This window comes from Apus apus, chromosome 3, assembly GCF_020740795.1.
Source record: "Apus apus isolate bApuApu2 chromosome 3, bApuApu2.pri.cur, whole genome shotgun sequence".
Lineage (NCBI taxonomy): Eukaryota > Metazoa > Chordata > Aves > Apodiformes > Apodidae > Apus > Apus apus.
The window spans coordinates 18,960,323-18,974,507 of record NC_067284.1 but is presented as its reverse complement, the minus strand read 5'-3'; the positions used below and the strand labels follow the sequence as shown (position 1 = coordinate 18,974,507).

At 40.0% G+C, this 14,185-nt stretch overlaps 1 protein-coding gene across 3 annotated transcripts in view; it reads left to right on the top strand.

The window, feature by feature from the left end:
* COL19A1 (collagen type XIX alpha 1 chain) overlaps positions 1-10,436 on the top strand; it is a 182,040-nt gene extending 171,604 nt beyond the window's left edge. For 2 of the 3 annotated variants that reach the window (XM_051615561.1, XM_051615562.1), the window contains 5 exons: positions 842-1,012; positions 1,941-2,007; positions 3,106-3,261; positions 9,785-9,862; positions 10,093-10,436. In XM_051615561.1, the coding sequence (XP_051471521.1) occupies positions 842-1,012; positions 1,941-2,007; positions 3,106-3,261; positions 9,785-9,862; positions 10,093-10,229 (609 nt within the window). In that variant the 3' untranslated portion in view covers positions 10,230-10,436. Of the gene's footprint in view, positions 1-841; positions 1,013-1,940; positions 2,008-3,105; positions 3,262-4,073; positions 4,881-9,784; positions 9,863-10,092 lie in introns of those variants that run through there. The other variant, XM_051615563.1, reaches the window with a different exon arrangement.
* The last annotated feature ends 3,749 nt before the right edge of the window (positions 10,437-14,185 follow it).

The window sequence follows — 14,185 nt, the reverse complement described above, 5'->3', positions numbered from 1 at the left end:
ATGCACTTTACTAGCGCTGTAGATCAAGAATGCAATTATTCCATTCATTCACCACTCATAAATGTAGATTCTGGATTTATCCAGTAATAATGTAGTCAATTCTTGGTGCATTTTGCTTCTTATGGTGGAGCCTAACATTAGCTTAAGTGATGCAGCAAGGACAGTCAGAAACCCTCAAGAACTGGCAGCTCTTCATTAACAATCTGAACCTTGACTTGCAGTAATCTGTCCCGTGGCAGCAGTTCAGGGCACTAATAGCTAATACATTAATACATTAAGTCACTCTAAAAGATTTAATTCCTCCCAAATAAAACTAATTTAAATGCCATCTCAGCCATAATGGAAGCTGTTGCTGGCCAGAACATTGACCTTAAATTATTTTATTTGCAAGGAATTCACTCATTATAAATTGATTTCTGTCGTTGTTGTTTCTTTGATTAACTGAATTTTTGTGTACATGGAGAAATAAAGTATTTGTCTTCTAGGGAAAGTTATAGAAAAAAGCCTGATGCCTTGTACCTGGGGGAATTTGAGCACTTAAATTCTACCTGTGCCGTGTATGACGTTCCTAGATCCTTAAATGAGGGTTATAAACTTCTGCACTCAGGTGTGTTACACAGTCAAGCTATGTTTTTTGTCATTGACTTCAACAATAAAAATGTAAGAGAACAAAATGCTACTTGCTGTGTTTTCAGAGACAAGGGTTGGCCTGTAAAAATCAGCTTCCCTCCATGACTCACAAAATCTATTCTGAACAGGGAGGAATTATTTTTTTTCAGCATGCTTGAGTGGTTTGTTCTTCTGTATGTGATGGTTTTCTCTCTGCTTTTATTTTACACAGGGAGATCAGGGTATTCCAGGGGACAGAGGTCCACAAGGTGAAAGAGGGAAACCTGGCCCATCAGGAGAAAAGGGAGATGTGGGTCCTATTGGACCACCAGGAGACAGAGGCTATCCAGGATCACCAGGTCATCAAGGTCCCCCAGGTTTACCAGGACCCCCAGGGTTTCCAGTAAGTAAATATGTTTACTTTGGTTGCTTGTGAATTCAGAGCTCCTGGAGGCAGCATGTGCTGAGTAATGGAAATTCAATCGAGCAATACCACAGTAGCAGAAATAAGATATCTCTGAGATAATCCCAATGTTCAGTAAAGAGGTGAAAAAAAATATACCCAGGTGATTGAGCAGCTATTTTTTCTTATTTTTTAAAAAACATTATTTCTTTAGCTCCTGACAAATTGATATCACTACTCAATACTGTTAATTTTAAAGTTTTTCTTAAGCTTGAGAGCTAAAATGTAAGTCTTTGCAGCTGAGAAAGAAAAGGAGGCAGACAAAAATTATTCCAAATAGAAGGTAAATCAGCATTTAAAAAGACAGTAAAGTGCTGTCTGTCAGTCATAGATATCTTGGTTTGTCTCCCTGTGCACACAGGCACATTCTGTGATCCTTGTTAAGGATTCTTTTTCCCTCAATCAGATAGGGAAAAGCTCTAAAAACCTTTGCCAGTGAAGTTATTGGTCCCGTGATGCAGTTTTCATTAGTCAGTTGCACATGGGACCTGTTAGTCCATACTGGGGATGGGAAGTTGGCAAATGCTGTGCAAAAGGCAAGTAAAGCCAAGCGGTGTCACTAGACATCCTCACTGTCTTACACAAATTAATTTCCATAAATTAAGCACAATTTCCATGCACATAACATACTGACCATCTTGACAGTTTGGAGTGCCTCTTCCACCTCATGGGTTTAGTGGTCTTTATAATATTATGATGTATTTGTAATTAAGTGGCCTTTGAAGGAAATAACACTAATATTGGATATCTGTTGAATGCTTTACATTTTTAATGCTAATTTCAGGGTTTTTAAAAACTTTTGTAGCATGATAAAGTGCCTTCTCTATGTTTCTCCTGATACATATCACCTTTCTTTTTTCCTCATCAGGCTGATACAGTTACACTTGAAGAAATAAAAAAATATATCAAACAAGAGGTTCTTAAGGTTTTTGAAGGTAAGACAATGAAGTGCTATGCAGCTAAACTGAATCTTAAATTCTGTTCTAAATGCTTTACATCCCTACAGCATTTATATACATTCCTCTTTATGTCACTTAACTTACATTGGACTTAGCAGCTGCCTTATTGCTGTAGCTGTTTAAGTGTTGTTTAAGTCTACCTAATATAAATATGTTCCAAAAAATATAAATTGTAGTGTCTGTTAACCAGAGTATTTTCTCATGTAAAAGATTAGCATTAAAAGGTAGTTTTCTCCAAATCATTAAAGCAAGCATGTATATATCATTGTAGATATGTAAATGTATCACTTATTACTGCAGATACATATGTATTTACAGAGTAGATAGTCTACAGTGTAGAAGAGTGTGGCCAGTAGGTCAAGAGAGGTCGTTCTCCTCCTCTGCTCTGCCCTGGTGAGGCCACATCTAGATCTGCATCCAGTTCTGGGCTCACCAGTTCAAGAGACAGGGAACTACTAGACAGAGTGGAGGGCAACAAAGATGACTGGGGGATGGAGCATCTCCCTTATGAGGAAAGGCTGAGAGAGCTGGGACTCTCTAGCCTGGAGAAGAGAAAGCTGAGGGTAGAGCTTAGTAATGCCTGCAAGTATCTAAAGGGTGGGTGCAGGGAGGAGAGCCAGACTCTTTTCAGTAGTGCCCAGTGACAGGACAAGGAGCAATGGGCACAAGCTGGAACACAGGAAGTTCCACTTAAATATGAGGAAAAACTTCTTTATGGTGAGGGTGACAGAGCATATAAGGGGTGGTAAATATTAATTCTTCTGTGTTCATGTGTTTTAAGTACTTCCATGAACAGGAATCAGAAGTAATTTGAAATATTGGAATACATTAGTAAAAGAGAGTAATAGAAACTTCAAATTAATTCAGATTATTTCACAGGACAAAGACTCAGACATGAGTCTGAGTTGGAACTGAAAGCCTTAGTACTTATAGGAGCATTTAATACCTTGACATTTAGAAGGATTAAACACTTCCAGAAACGTACTTTAGCTGGGGCTTTGGGATTTATTTATTTTCCTGTATTTTGCTGGCAGATTTCTTACCCACTTTTTCTTGTGTCCTTTGTTAATGAAGAAAGGATGGCTCAGTTTGTATCCCAGCTGAAGCTGCCTGCTGCAATGCTTGCCTCCCAAGCTCATGGAAAACCAGGGCCCCCAGGAAAAGATGGGTTACCAGGGCCACCAGGAAAGGACGGTTTGCCAGGGCCACCAGGAGAACGTGGAATTCAAGGTAGGAATTAAAAAAAATGTTCCCATGAATTGTATCTTGACATCTTTATACCATTGCTAATGATTATTAAATAAGCCAGGATTACCTACCTAGCTTCCTAATGATTAACTTTTAAAACTGTACTTATGTTTTTTCCAGACTAGTTCTAAATATTAACCCCTAGTAAACGTGTGGATTTTACTGATTAAAAACTCCTAATCAGTGCATTTTATTCTAATAAATGGTAAAGTTAATTACTGACAGATACCTAAAACTGACAGATATCTAGACTACTGTAGCAGGTGGGTTTTTTTCTCCAAAATACTGTAAGAAGAAAAACTATGCCAGCACTCTATTTAGATCATGTTCCATATTGAGAGACCATCTTATTTAAGAAACCAAATTTGATCTCTAAGTCTGAATGCTCTCAGCTCTGATCCTGAGAGGAAAAACTGAAGGCAAATATTATTCTTTAAAAAGCAGTGAAAACTGCAACATTGACACATGATTTTTTCTTACAGTGAGGCAATCTATTTTCACAAATCAGTTTCAGAGCAATCAGCTTTTCACTACACCGCAAGTGGTAATTTATACATTGCGATGCATTTGGACAGGTTAGAACTCTGGTTTCACTGAACTGTCTTTGCAAAATTAGCTTCAAGGGATGCAGCCTCATTATTACTGTGCTCTACTGTAGAGTCAGCCTCTCAGAGATTAAAAGGAAGAGGAGAACAGAATAAAAAGGAAAAAAGAATGTATCAATAATTCATTGTGGGTGGGTATGATGTAATTTTCAGTTTATCTGTAGGTAGTTCTTTATTATCTTTTGTTAGTTTGGTCTGCTCTGGAGTCAGAGCAAGTCAGACTGGAACGAAGAACATGAGAGCAAAGCTGAAGATGTGTGGATCCTAAAGCTATGAGAAGAATAAAGACTTAGTAACACTGATAAACACAGACCCCTGACAGAAGCTTGAAAAATGTGATGAGCTCAGAATGAGAAGAACAAGAATAAAGAATCAAGGAAAACAATAAAAGGCTTAGAATCTTATAACACTGACTTCATCATTACCTAAATATTTAGATCACTGTGAGCAGTCAACTTCAATGTCAGTGTCAAATTGTTCAATGATGATGTATGTGGTGGACAGTCTCAGATGCTTCTGAGAAGTGGAACGTTGCACTAGGTTTCATTTCCAGCAAGTGAGCATTGAGCATGAAGGTGATAGCTGTGCTTGGAAAAAAAAAAATAAAGCTGCTTTTTCATGTCTTATGCTTAATTAAAAGTAGTGCCCCATGTATGCAGGATTTCCATTTATTTTACTGATAAGCTCAATACTCTTTTTTTTGAGTAGCAAAAGGTAACCTAAGTGAGAAGCATTTAGTTCTCTGATACATCAAACAGATATACAAAGTTATACTTCCAAGGAAAGAAAACCAGGAATATGTCTTGTCTCCTTCTTGTACTTTGAATAAGATAGAGTCCTGTGAGAGAAGCACACTTGCAAATAGCCTTCATACCTTTCCCAGTTGTGCCTGTTACTGTTTTGTGCCTAAAGTAAAAAGAAATTCAAATCTCTGAGCAGATTAAAAATCATCCTTCCATATCCCATCTTACTTTCAGCCATAAGAGACATAGCAGACAAGGCTTCTTGGAGAAGCATGTGACATACATGTGTGACTGAGACCATTGAGGCACATGCAGTGGGCACATATGTCCAAGTCACAGTTATGCATTTGGTGTTGATTGTCAGGTATTTAGTATTGTATTTATCCCTTGAGTGTAGGCCAGACTGCCGACTCCAGGCAGTTCTGTGCAGAAATACACATCTGGGCTAGCAGAGTGCAGCAATCATTTGTCCCATACAGCCAGTGGCAAGAAGTACTTTTGGAGAGCAATTAACAGGCCCTCCACGAGCACCTACAGAGCCTGTCAGTGGTGCTGCACCCTGAGCAGAGAGCCTGCTGGAGCCAGGCAGCGGGGTGGGCACAGGTTGCTGGGTGTCCAAGGAGGTGTTTAACTTGCAGCTTTGCAGGGGTCCTCCTCTACACCTTGAGCATGGTGCCAGCTCCCCCAGGAAATTGGTGTGACCTGGCTGGATTCCACCAGAGCCTCCTTCTGCACAGCAAACCAATATGCAGGAGTTAGTGCCGGAAGCAGAAAGCATAGATACTAACTTCTGGAAGCATAGGCATCATCTTCAAAAGGTGTATTTAAGGAATCATTAGACTCTTGGCCCTAGAGTCCATAATTTCTAATGAAGTACAGAATTGTTACTTGCTGGCCTTCAGCAAGGCTGCTCATAGTGTACCTCAGGTACTCCCAGTGGTTCAGGTACAAATAATTTTGAGTTTTTATGATGGTCTCAATAAAAATAGATCATGCTAACAGAAAGCAACAAAGAATTACAGCTTAAATTATGAAACATGTAATTGGGATTTAAACAGACATTACATAATAGTGATTTGAAGATTTATATATATATATATATATACACATATAATTTTTTCTTCATTTAAAAAAATAACCTATGGCATATGCATCAGCAAGCTGCTGCTGCGAGGCACTGTTACCAGTGAAATTTATAGCATCTGCTTGAAGGGGAGCAGAGTAACTTGTTAACTCTGTGTGCATTTTAAAGGATGCCGATGAAAGGATGCTGATGTCTCATAGAGAAATGGGAATTTATTTCAAGACTTTATAGACAAGCTATAACAATGTCGTGCATTTGCAAACAGTTTGCCATGTGTTAAAGGCTCTAGGTCAATTAACTCCACTGACTTCACTGGATTTTTAACACTATAATAGTAAGAGAATTTTTGTTCATTAGATCAAATGCACCTTGTGATAATTTTGCAATTCAAAGATCCTTTATGTTAGCATGACTATTGTTTTTTTTCCCTACTGAGAAAAGAAGATTTTATCTTAGTTAAACTTCTCTGTTTCTATCAAATTAAGTAAACAAGAGTTTTTTATTGGTCTTCATAACTTATGGTAACCTCAAGAAATCAGACAATTCAACTCAGGAAAGAAAAATACCATGGGATGAACAGTGAAAGTTCTTTATTTTTATTGCTAATCTCTGTTGTAAAATTTGTGTCTCTTATTATAATTATTAATTTCTATGGTGGGAGCATGTAGGAACCTTGCCTTAACATCATTGTAGTGGATGTTGTCCAGACACAGACAATCTTCTGGAATAGCTGCCCTGGTTTCAAGTGTTACCTCCTGTCAACTGCTTTTTGCTGTGAATGGTGAAGTTAACCTGGTTTACTTTGATTTAAAACTCAGTTGATACCTCTCAGCTGAGAGGGCTATAGCACACAGAAGGAATTCAGAATGTGCACTCGTGGCTGGATAAGAGGGGCTGCTCTTAGCACCCTTCCTGTTGCTTTGCAGTTGTTTGATTTTAAGAACGCAGAATATTTGCACAGTAAAACACAGGGGGGTATTCGGTGTCATTGTTCCCTGTTGTGGTGATGTGTTTGCCTCACATAGGTATTAAAGAACCTCAGAATTCCCTAGATACTGACATGTTAGTTTCAGGTGCTGGTTTATCCGTAAGGATGGAAGAGGGTCTCCATGGTATAGGTGGAATACCTTTTGGAGCTGTTTAAACAAGAGAAAGTTTTTCCTCTGATTTCATAGACATGAGTGTGTGTCATTTCCAAGTAGAGCAGAAGGTGTTACAGAAGCCCTGCTTCTGGCCATGATTTTTGTGGAGAGCACTAAACCAAGAGCTGTATTTTAGCATGAGCAGAAGAGTGAAGAGGGCTTATCCATTTGAATACATACTTGCTACCTATCGCTACCAAGTGTTTACCATGCTACCCACCATGGGTATGTGTTTACAACTTTTGGGTTGCAGAAATCACAACATAACTTCTGGAACCTGAATGAAAGGCTTTGCTAAAGCAGTCGCCTTTTAATCATACAGGTACCTCTTACTGGAATTGTAATTCTACCAGTAAAAATAGACAGTATCTTCTATGTGCTTTTACATGAAAAACAATAAATCAATATCTGATTTAAGTGTATGGTAATATTTTCCTTTGACTGTGTGTGAGTTTGTCACTTTAAGCTCAGAGAGAAGGTAATATCCTCTAGAAGTGTAATCATGGCCCTACTCCTGAGCAAAACATACCTCATGAAAAATCAAGTGTTTTCCTTGCCAGAATGACACATTACATGGTTTGGATTGTTTACACATAGGCCTGTTTACTAGTACGCTTACACCCTGTGAAATAAAGCCTTATTTTTAGAAAAGATACCTGAAAATTCTTGTCTTACACTTCAGTGTCAACAGAACTTACCTGCCACTGTGTACAAACTGCACCTTTGCATGTGTATTCAGAAACAACCAGTAATGGTTTATATTATCTGAATCATAGATTTGCATTGGCAGGCTGCTCTCTTTGTCCTTTTGTTGGTTTTTCTTTTCCTTATTGTCTTGAATTCCAATGATGTTTACAGAATCTTTCGGTCTATCTCAGTCTTTTTCCAACTATGATGTCTCAGATACCTACAGTAATGGTTATCATGGAGCCTGTAAATGTGATATATGATAAATGTGATTTCTCTCCTTTCACCACAACTAAAGAAATGCAAAATAAATTATTAGTGGCAGCACTGCTTTGTAAAATTACAATTAACTGGGTTTGTAGTGAGAAATGTACTGTAACTATCTATTGTAAATTAAGAAACATAGATATATATATAATAAATAGGAAATGTAATTGATCCTGTTGTTGTGTGATTGAGCTTCTCAAACAGTAGCAGCTACCTACGCATTACACAAGATTTTCAGAGCCACCCAACTTGGTGTAGTTATAACTACTACTGTGGTCATAAAAGAGCAAAATCAAGGTTCACAACTGAATACAAGCACCTGCATCTTCCCTTTTCTGAGTGTTTATAGCTTGTGTGCCTATATGCCTTGTACAATTCTGCTTAACACAGCTCAGTGACCAGAATGCATGATTGAGTTTGTTCATCCATGGGTGTTTAAGCAGCTGCTTTCTTTTTGCTGCATTAAGCATGTCACTCTGCATGCATTTTCTAATGGTTTTACCCCACCGTGATTTCCTTGTTGGAGTGCTGAGAGAAGAGTAAGATAATTGATGCTCTGTTTTGAAACCCAGAATGATTGCAACAGATACTAGATTTTCTACCAAAGTGTATAACGAGCTCATATTTAGTGGAAAACTTGACTACTCTGTGTACCATTCCTACTGCTTTGTGTCTGTTGCCACAACCCTGAATTTGTACCTGCAGCACTTGCAATAGTTTTCTCTGGATTGTCCTGTGAAGTACAAGTGTTGCCATAGACCACAGTGCGCTGACAGAACAACCTTTGCCATCCCTTTGCCAGTGCCCATTAACCTTCATGAGACATCAGGTAGATTGATACTACCATGCTGACTGGTCAGCCATGACTCTTCTAATTTAAATTAAGTTACAGCTCTTCCTCTTGAGAATTTTATTGTCTGGCATACACAACACTGGAAGTGGTCACTGAAGCAGAACAAATCTGATTCCAAATGTGACCAGAAGCTGACAAATTAATCTTCAACACACATCACCTTACATGCCAATGCCTGAGGTGTTGGAGAGGGAATACAGGTTCCTTTTAAAATACAGACTTGGGGAAGGTGTCACATTTGCTCCTTTAAAAAAGCCTTCATCCCCTGTCCTACATAAATTATATTTTCTAAACAGAGAAGCTACATTTTTAGATTTATTTATAACTTGAAATATTAAGTAGATTATCCTCATATCCACAAGTCCTCTGCTCTAAAGCAGCCAGAGTGTTTCCAACTCATAAAAAATTTTACGAAGAGTTTAAGGAAAAAGAAACAGGGGTTGGGCATGAGCTGCAGCATTTTAGAAGAGAGAAGTTATTTAGGTAAATACAAAGCTATGGCTTGTGAAGAAAGCAGATACAAATTTTCAAAGTATAATTAGTAATCACCCCTTGTTAACAATTTGCAGGCACATGGGTCACAGTAGGCTTTGCATGGTAGAACCCAAAATCTGCACAAGCTCTGAAGATGCCTCATTCCACATGAGGGCAGCTGTGTGATGCTGCAGAAGCAGTGGGTCTTTTCTTGCAAACAGAGGAATACCTAAGCCTACAGCTGCCAGCTTACAGTCTAAAAAGAGGAGCAGACAGAAAGATTTATGTAGAGTGAGGAGGGCAGTCTCACTCAGTTTGGGGGCTATCAGAGAAGGGCTGGTTAGACTCCAGGTGGCCTTGGCATTGTTGCATTTATTTTTTTTATTAGAGGAACTTCAAGAAGATGACTTAAAATCTTGGGGGAAGGTCTGGCTAGCGAACACAGTGACAGTCGTCTGGGAGAGGGGGCAACAGTTACTTCTAGGAATTCCAGAAGGAACATGGGAACACAAGAGCTGCCTCAGAAACTGAAGTGGGCATGTGTTTTCCCAGTTATGTTTGTCTTTATAAGTTTGTATCAGTGAAACACATGGAAGAACACTTTTTATAATAAGAGGATGCTCTTATTTTCATATCATTATTCTGTGTAGGTTATAGAGGCCAGAAGGGGGAAAGAGGAGAGCCTGGAATTGGACTGCCCGGTGACCCTGGACCACCCGGCCCTGCAGGTACAAGTCTTCAGATTTATTCCCATTGTTGTTATTTATGAACTAACAGGCCTTTATCCTGGTTCTCACGCTGGTTTTACACCAGTATCCTCCCACGATTGGTTGTAGCATGAGGCCAGACCCCCAGTGCCTTTTTACAGATGAGCTGCTGTGCAGCTGTCGGTGATGAAACATGGGGCCCTGCTTGTGCTCTGGCAAGGACTCTGCTAATTCTAACTTTGTTTTACCAGCTACTGGCCTGCCAGGACCACCGGGAACACCAGGCTCACCTGGACTGCAGGGGCCACCTGGACCCAACGGGAGATGCAATCCAGCAGATTGTTATTACCACATATCACAGACTCGGTCACGCACCAGCGGGAAATAAAACCCTTCTCCCCTAGACACTTGGGTTCACAGTCACTTTTCACTCCTCTCAATAAGTTAATTTAACCTTTGACATATTTGGTGCATTATTTTTTTGCTCGACACTGCACGGTATAGAAATGATTTATAAGGCACAGAATTGAGCCTTGTTCTATGTGATTTGCAGTGTCGTAATTGTGAATTGATGACATATATTTTCCAGAGTGCATTCCATGTGTTATGTTTCTTGTATTTATTTTGCATAGAGGAGAAAATAGGCCCAAATAATTTTCATAGGCTTCTTTCTTCAAACAAAAAATACTTTATTATAACTGTATGCCTCAGTATGTAAACTGGCTTTATTTTTCTTGCTGGTGGTGATGTTTAAGTGGAGAAAATGCATTTCTGAAGTTTTAAAGCATACCTATTTGCAGTGAATGCAGGACCTGAGCTGCAGCACTGGGAACTGCGTTTAGACTAAACATTCATGTCTACCGAGGAGGCTCCAGCACACCTTCTGAACTGGGTCTTTGCTGTGCACCCTGAATGCTACCCACCATTTCAGACACTTCCTAGATGTTGAAGAAGGAAACAAAGATGTGCTTATGATCTCTCTAATCCCATCCAATGGTTTGCTTCTGACTGACTGAAATTCACCAGGTGTAGCCCCAAGAAGCGTCTCTCCTGACTGGATGTTGTCCCATCTGAGGGTTTGTACATTCATTTAGTACATGGTTACATATAGTCCAGGTAATAAACCTGGTAGGGGCTGGTGTGGATGTAGAGGGTGGTGGGGACACAGTGAGACAGTCAAAGGAGGAGCTTCACAAGCTTCTAATCTTACTGGCTGCAAGGTTTTCCTCTTCCTTTTGCAATAATGAAGTGTCAAAATAAGCTTGAGAAGAATGTGGAAACAACAGAATGTAAATCTCACAGGTCCTAATAACTGGTATCAAAAAATTATTCAAATTCAAGAGAAATTCAGAAAAAAATGCAAAACCCTCCTCGGAAAGGTGAGCAGGACTGAATGGAGTTTGCGGGCATTGGGTAAATCCTACAGGACCAGACATTATAAATGCAGAACAAAACAGAACAAAGTACTAAATCCTATAGAGCTCAAAAGGCTGAGCAAAAGAAAAAGTGGAGGAAACTGATCACACAGGGGCTGATTCTGAAAAGCTGGGAGGGGGATTGGCCAAAGCTTCACTCCTAGTTATTAGGAAACAGATGATCCTAGATTAGTCCTATGGAATTTGCTATAGTGCAATAGAAATTGAAGGTGCTATGGAGATAACATGGACAACTATAACCCACAAACTCAAAAAAGATCCCTGGTACAAAAGCAGTACTGAGGGCTCTTCCCCCACCATTAGGAAGTCAGTCATTCTGTCCCACATCAGGCAGGGAAGTGGTTTTGGTGACTTCATGCTTGAGCAGTACTGAGGTGCCAGGGAAGTGTTCCCAAATTGGAAGTGCTGGGTTCCAGAGAAACTGCTGTGGGACACGAATCTGGCTGACTTCTGGTTTCTCCTTAAAAATGGTATTGAATGACTGGTGGGAGTATTAAAAAAGCAAAACACATCACGTTTGTTGTGAACGAGTGAGGTTCCTAGCAGTTGCACCCAGACCAGAGGAGCAAAATGAGTGCAGGAGGTGATGGGGTTACCCCAGGCAGTGGGGAGAGCAGACAAGCCTTCAGGCACACCTCTGGGAAGGAAAGGATACCTGCCTGACTTGTCAGTCCATTGGATGGTTTGAGGAAAGAAAGTGCTTGCCGCAAGAAAGATGCTTATGTGAACACCTGAGATGGGAGAGGGGCAGCAGGAAGGAGGATGGCAGAAAACTGTGGTGTACCATGAAACCATCTCTGGAAGATCTGCAACCTGTGATACACCCTGCAGCTGGGTCAGGGAGCTTTATCTGTCCGTGAGGCTGGGGATGGACAGGTCAAAGCCAGCAGGCAAACCACAGTCCTCACACCTCCTTTTCCGCTCATGCCTTGGTGGCAATAACTGCCTCTTCTCTAGACCAGCAATTTCCTTGCTCTGTGGGTGGTGGGTCCTCATCCCACTGGGATGAAGCTGCATTTGGAACCAGTGGTCCTGCCTGTGCTTAGCTTTAAAGGTGTTCCTCCCATTCTAGACCTTGTGTGCCCATGGAGCATATCTTGGTTTACTCTGCCATGTCAGCCACCTTTCCAGATCTGGTCCTCAGAGCTCTGTAGTTGTCCAAATATGGAAACTGGCAAGCAGTGTGAAACCAAGCGCTTGTTCCTTCTGAGGCATCTGCTGCTGCCCCAGCCACAGGTCTGCCAGCCCAGCAAGGACAGCCAGGGCCTCACACCTATGTATAGGTCAGTGTAGATACACCAGCAGAGGAACAGGCTCCACATACTGTTTTCCTTTCAGTCAGATGGACTGCTGGTCAGGTATTTTGCATGAACGTTTTTTCATTGATTTCTTTTTATTTCTCTAGTAATTCCAATATGTGTAAAAATCTAATTATTTTTTTACTTCATAAGTTAATGTAAAACTTCATTTTCTGTGATAATATCAAAAAGGGTGCTGTCTTGTAAAGAAGGTCTGCGTGACTGAGAGGTTTCCAAGCAGCCCCTGTCCTGGAAGGCTGTACATATGCACCGTGTTAGTGGTATGTGTATATTTTTGAGCTTTTAGGTAGATGAAACCAAGCATCTGGTATTTTCCAGATGCAATTGCTGTATGTTAATTTACTTGAACTTACCAGAATGCAGAACACTTTTTATATTTGAAGAAGTTTTATTTTTTCATCTATGTTTCCTACAGATGCCTTTTTCTTTTTATAGGCTCAAATCTAAAGGTCATTTTAAAATGTGTTTCAACACTTTCAGTGGCTTTGCAGGTAACTTTGGTAATTATTTTATTGCATTAAGTTGTGGCTGCCCCTTCCCTGGCAGTGTTCAAGGCCAGGCTGGATGGGGCTCAGAGCAACCTGGTGTAGTGGGAGTTGTCCCTGCCCATGGCAGGGGGGTTGGATCTGGGTGATCTTTTAGGTCCCTTCCAACACAAACCATTCTGATTCTGTGATTCTTTTATTGCTTTATTTTGCTAAAAGCCCACTTAGTTTTCTCATGTGAGAAAATTGATATTTTTTTATATGGGCTATCTCGATATCTTTTTTTAAGATGCCATGTTCTTCACTGGGGTACAACAGAGTTAATCCCAGCTTAGCTTTGCTTCATGCTGGCTTGCTCCTACTCTGTATTTTTATAATTCAAAGCAGAATGTAGCTGGAAACCTGCTTCTGCATGGTTCTCTGATTTGGCCCCTGAAATTTCTTTTCAGTTTCAGACTGATGATCTCTTAGTTTTTTGGAAGGGGTTAGGGAGGGCATGGGGGTGCTAATCTAGTTTGTGTTTTGCTTTATCAATTTCTTATCTGTTTTGAGCAGGCTGTGCTGCAGTAAGCAGCACAAGAAACTAAACATGGAGGATTATTTTTTCGAATGGCATAAGGTCCTTTTCTGATTTTTACATACAACAGGACTTTGAACTGAAGTACCTTTAACAAAACATTTTCAACTTTTCTTAAAGGCTCTTTAAGCTTTGTTCTAGTTCAGGGCCAAACTATCATATTTTATGTCAAATTGCTTTATCCCCTACTAAGAATGTGTTGGGATTTTCTTCAAACAGCTACGTACAGAGCTACTCAGCTTGCCTAAGGAAGTAATAAACTTGGTAAGAGGGAAACTTTTCTGAGGCTGCACATAGTGGAGTTCAAATGCCTTTCCAGTACAAAGGGTAAAGCCTGGGCTGAACTCATTGTGTTTCTGATTTTGTTCTTGAGCCTGACTTTTTTTTTTTCCCTAACATCCATTTAGTTTTGCATAGTAGTATTTGCAGAAATACTGCCTTTCTGGGGTAATTGTTTTCAGGTGGTATTCCTAGAATATGTTCGTGTTCTGTATATACACATTATGGAAGAACATGCAGTAGCAGGA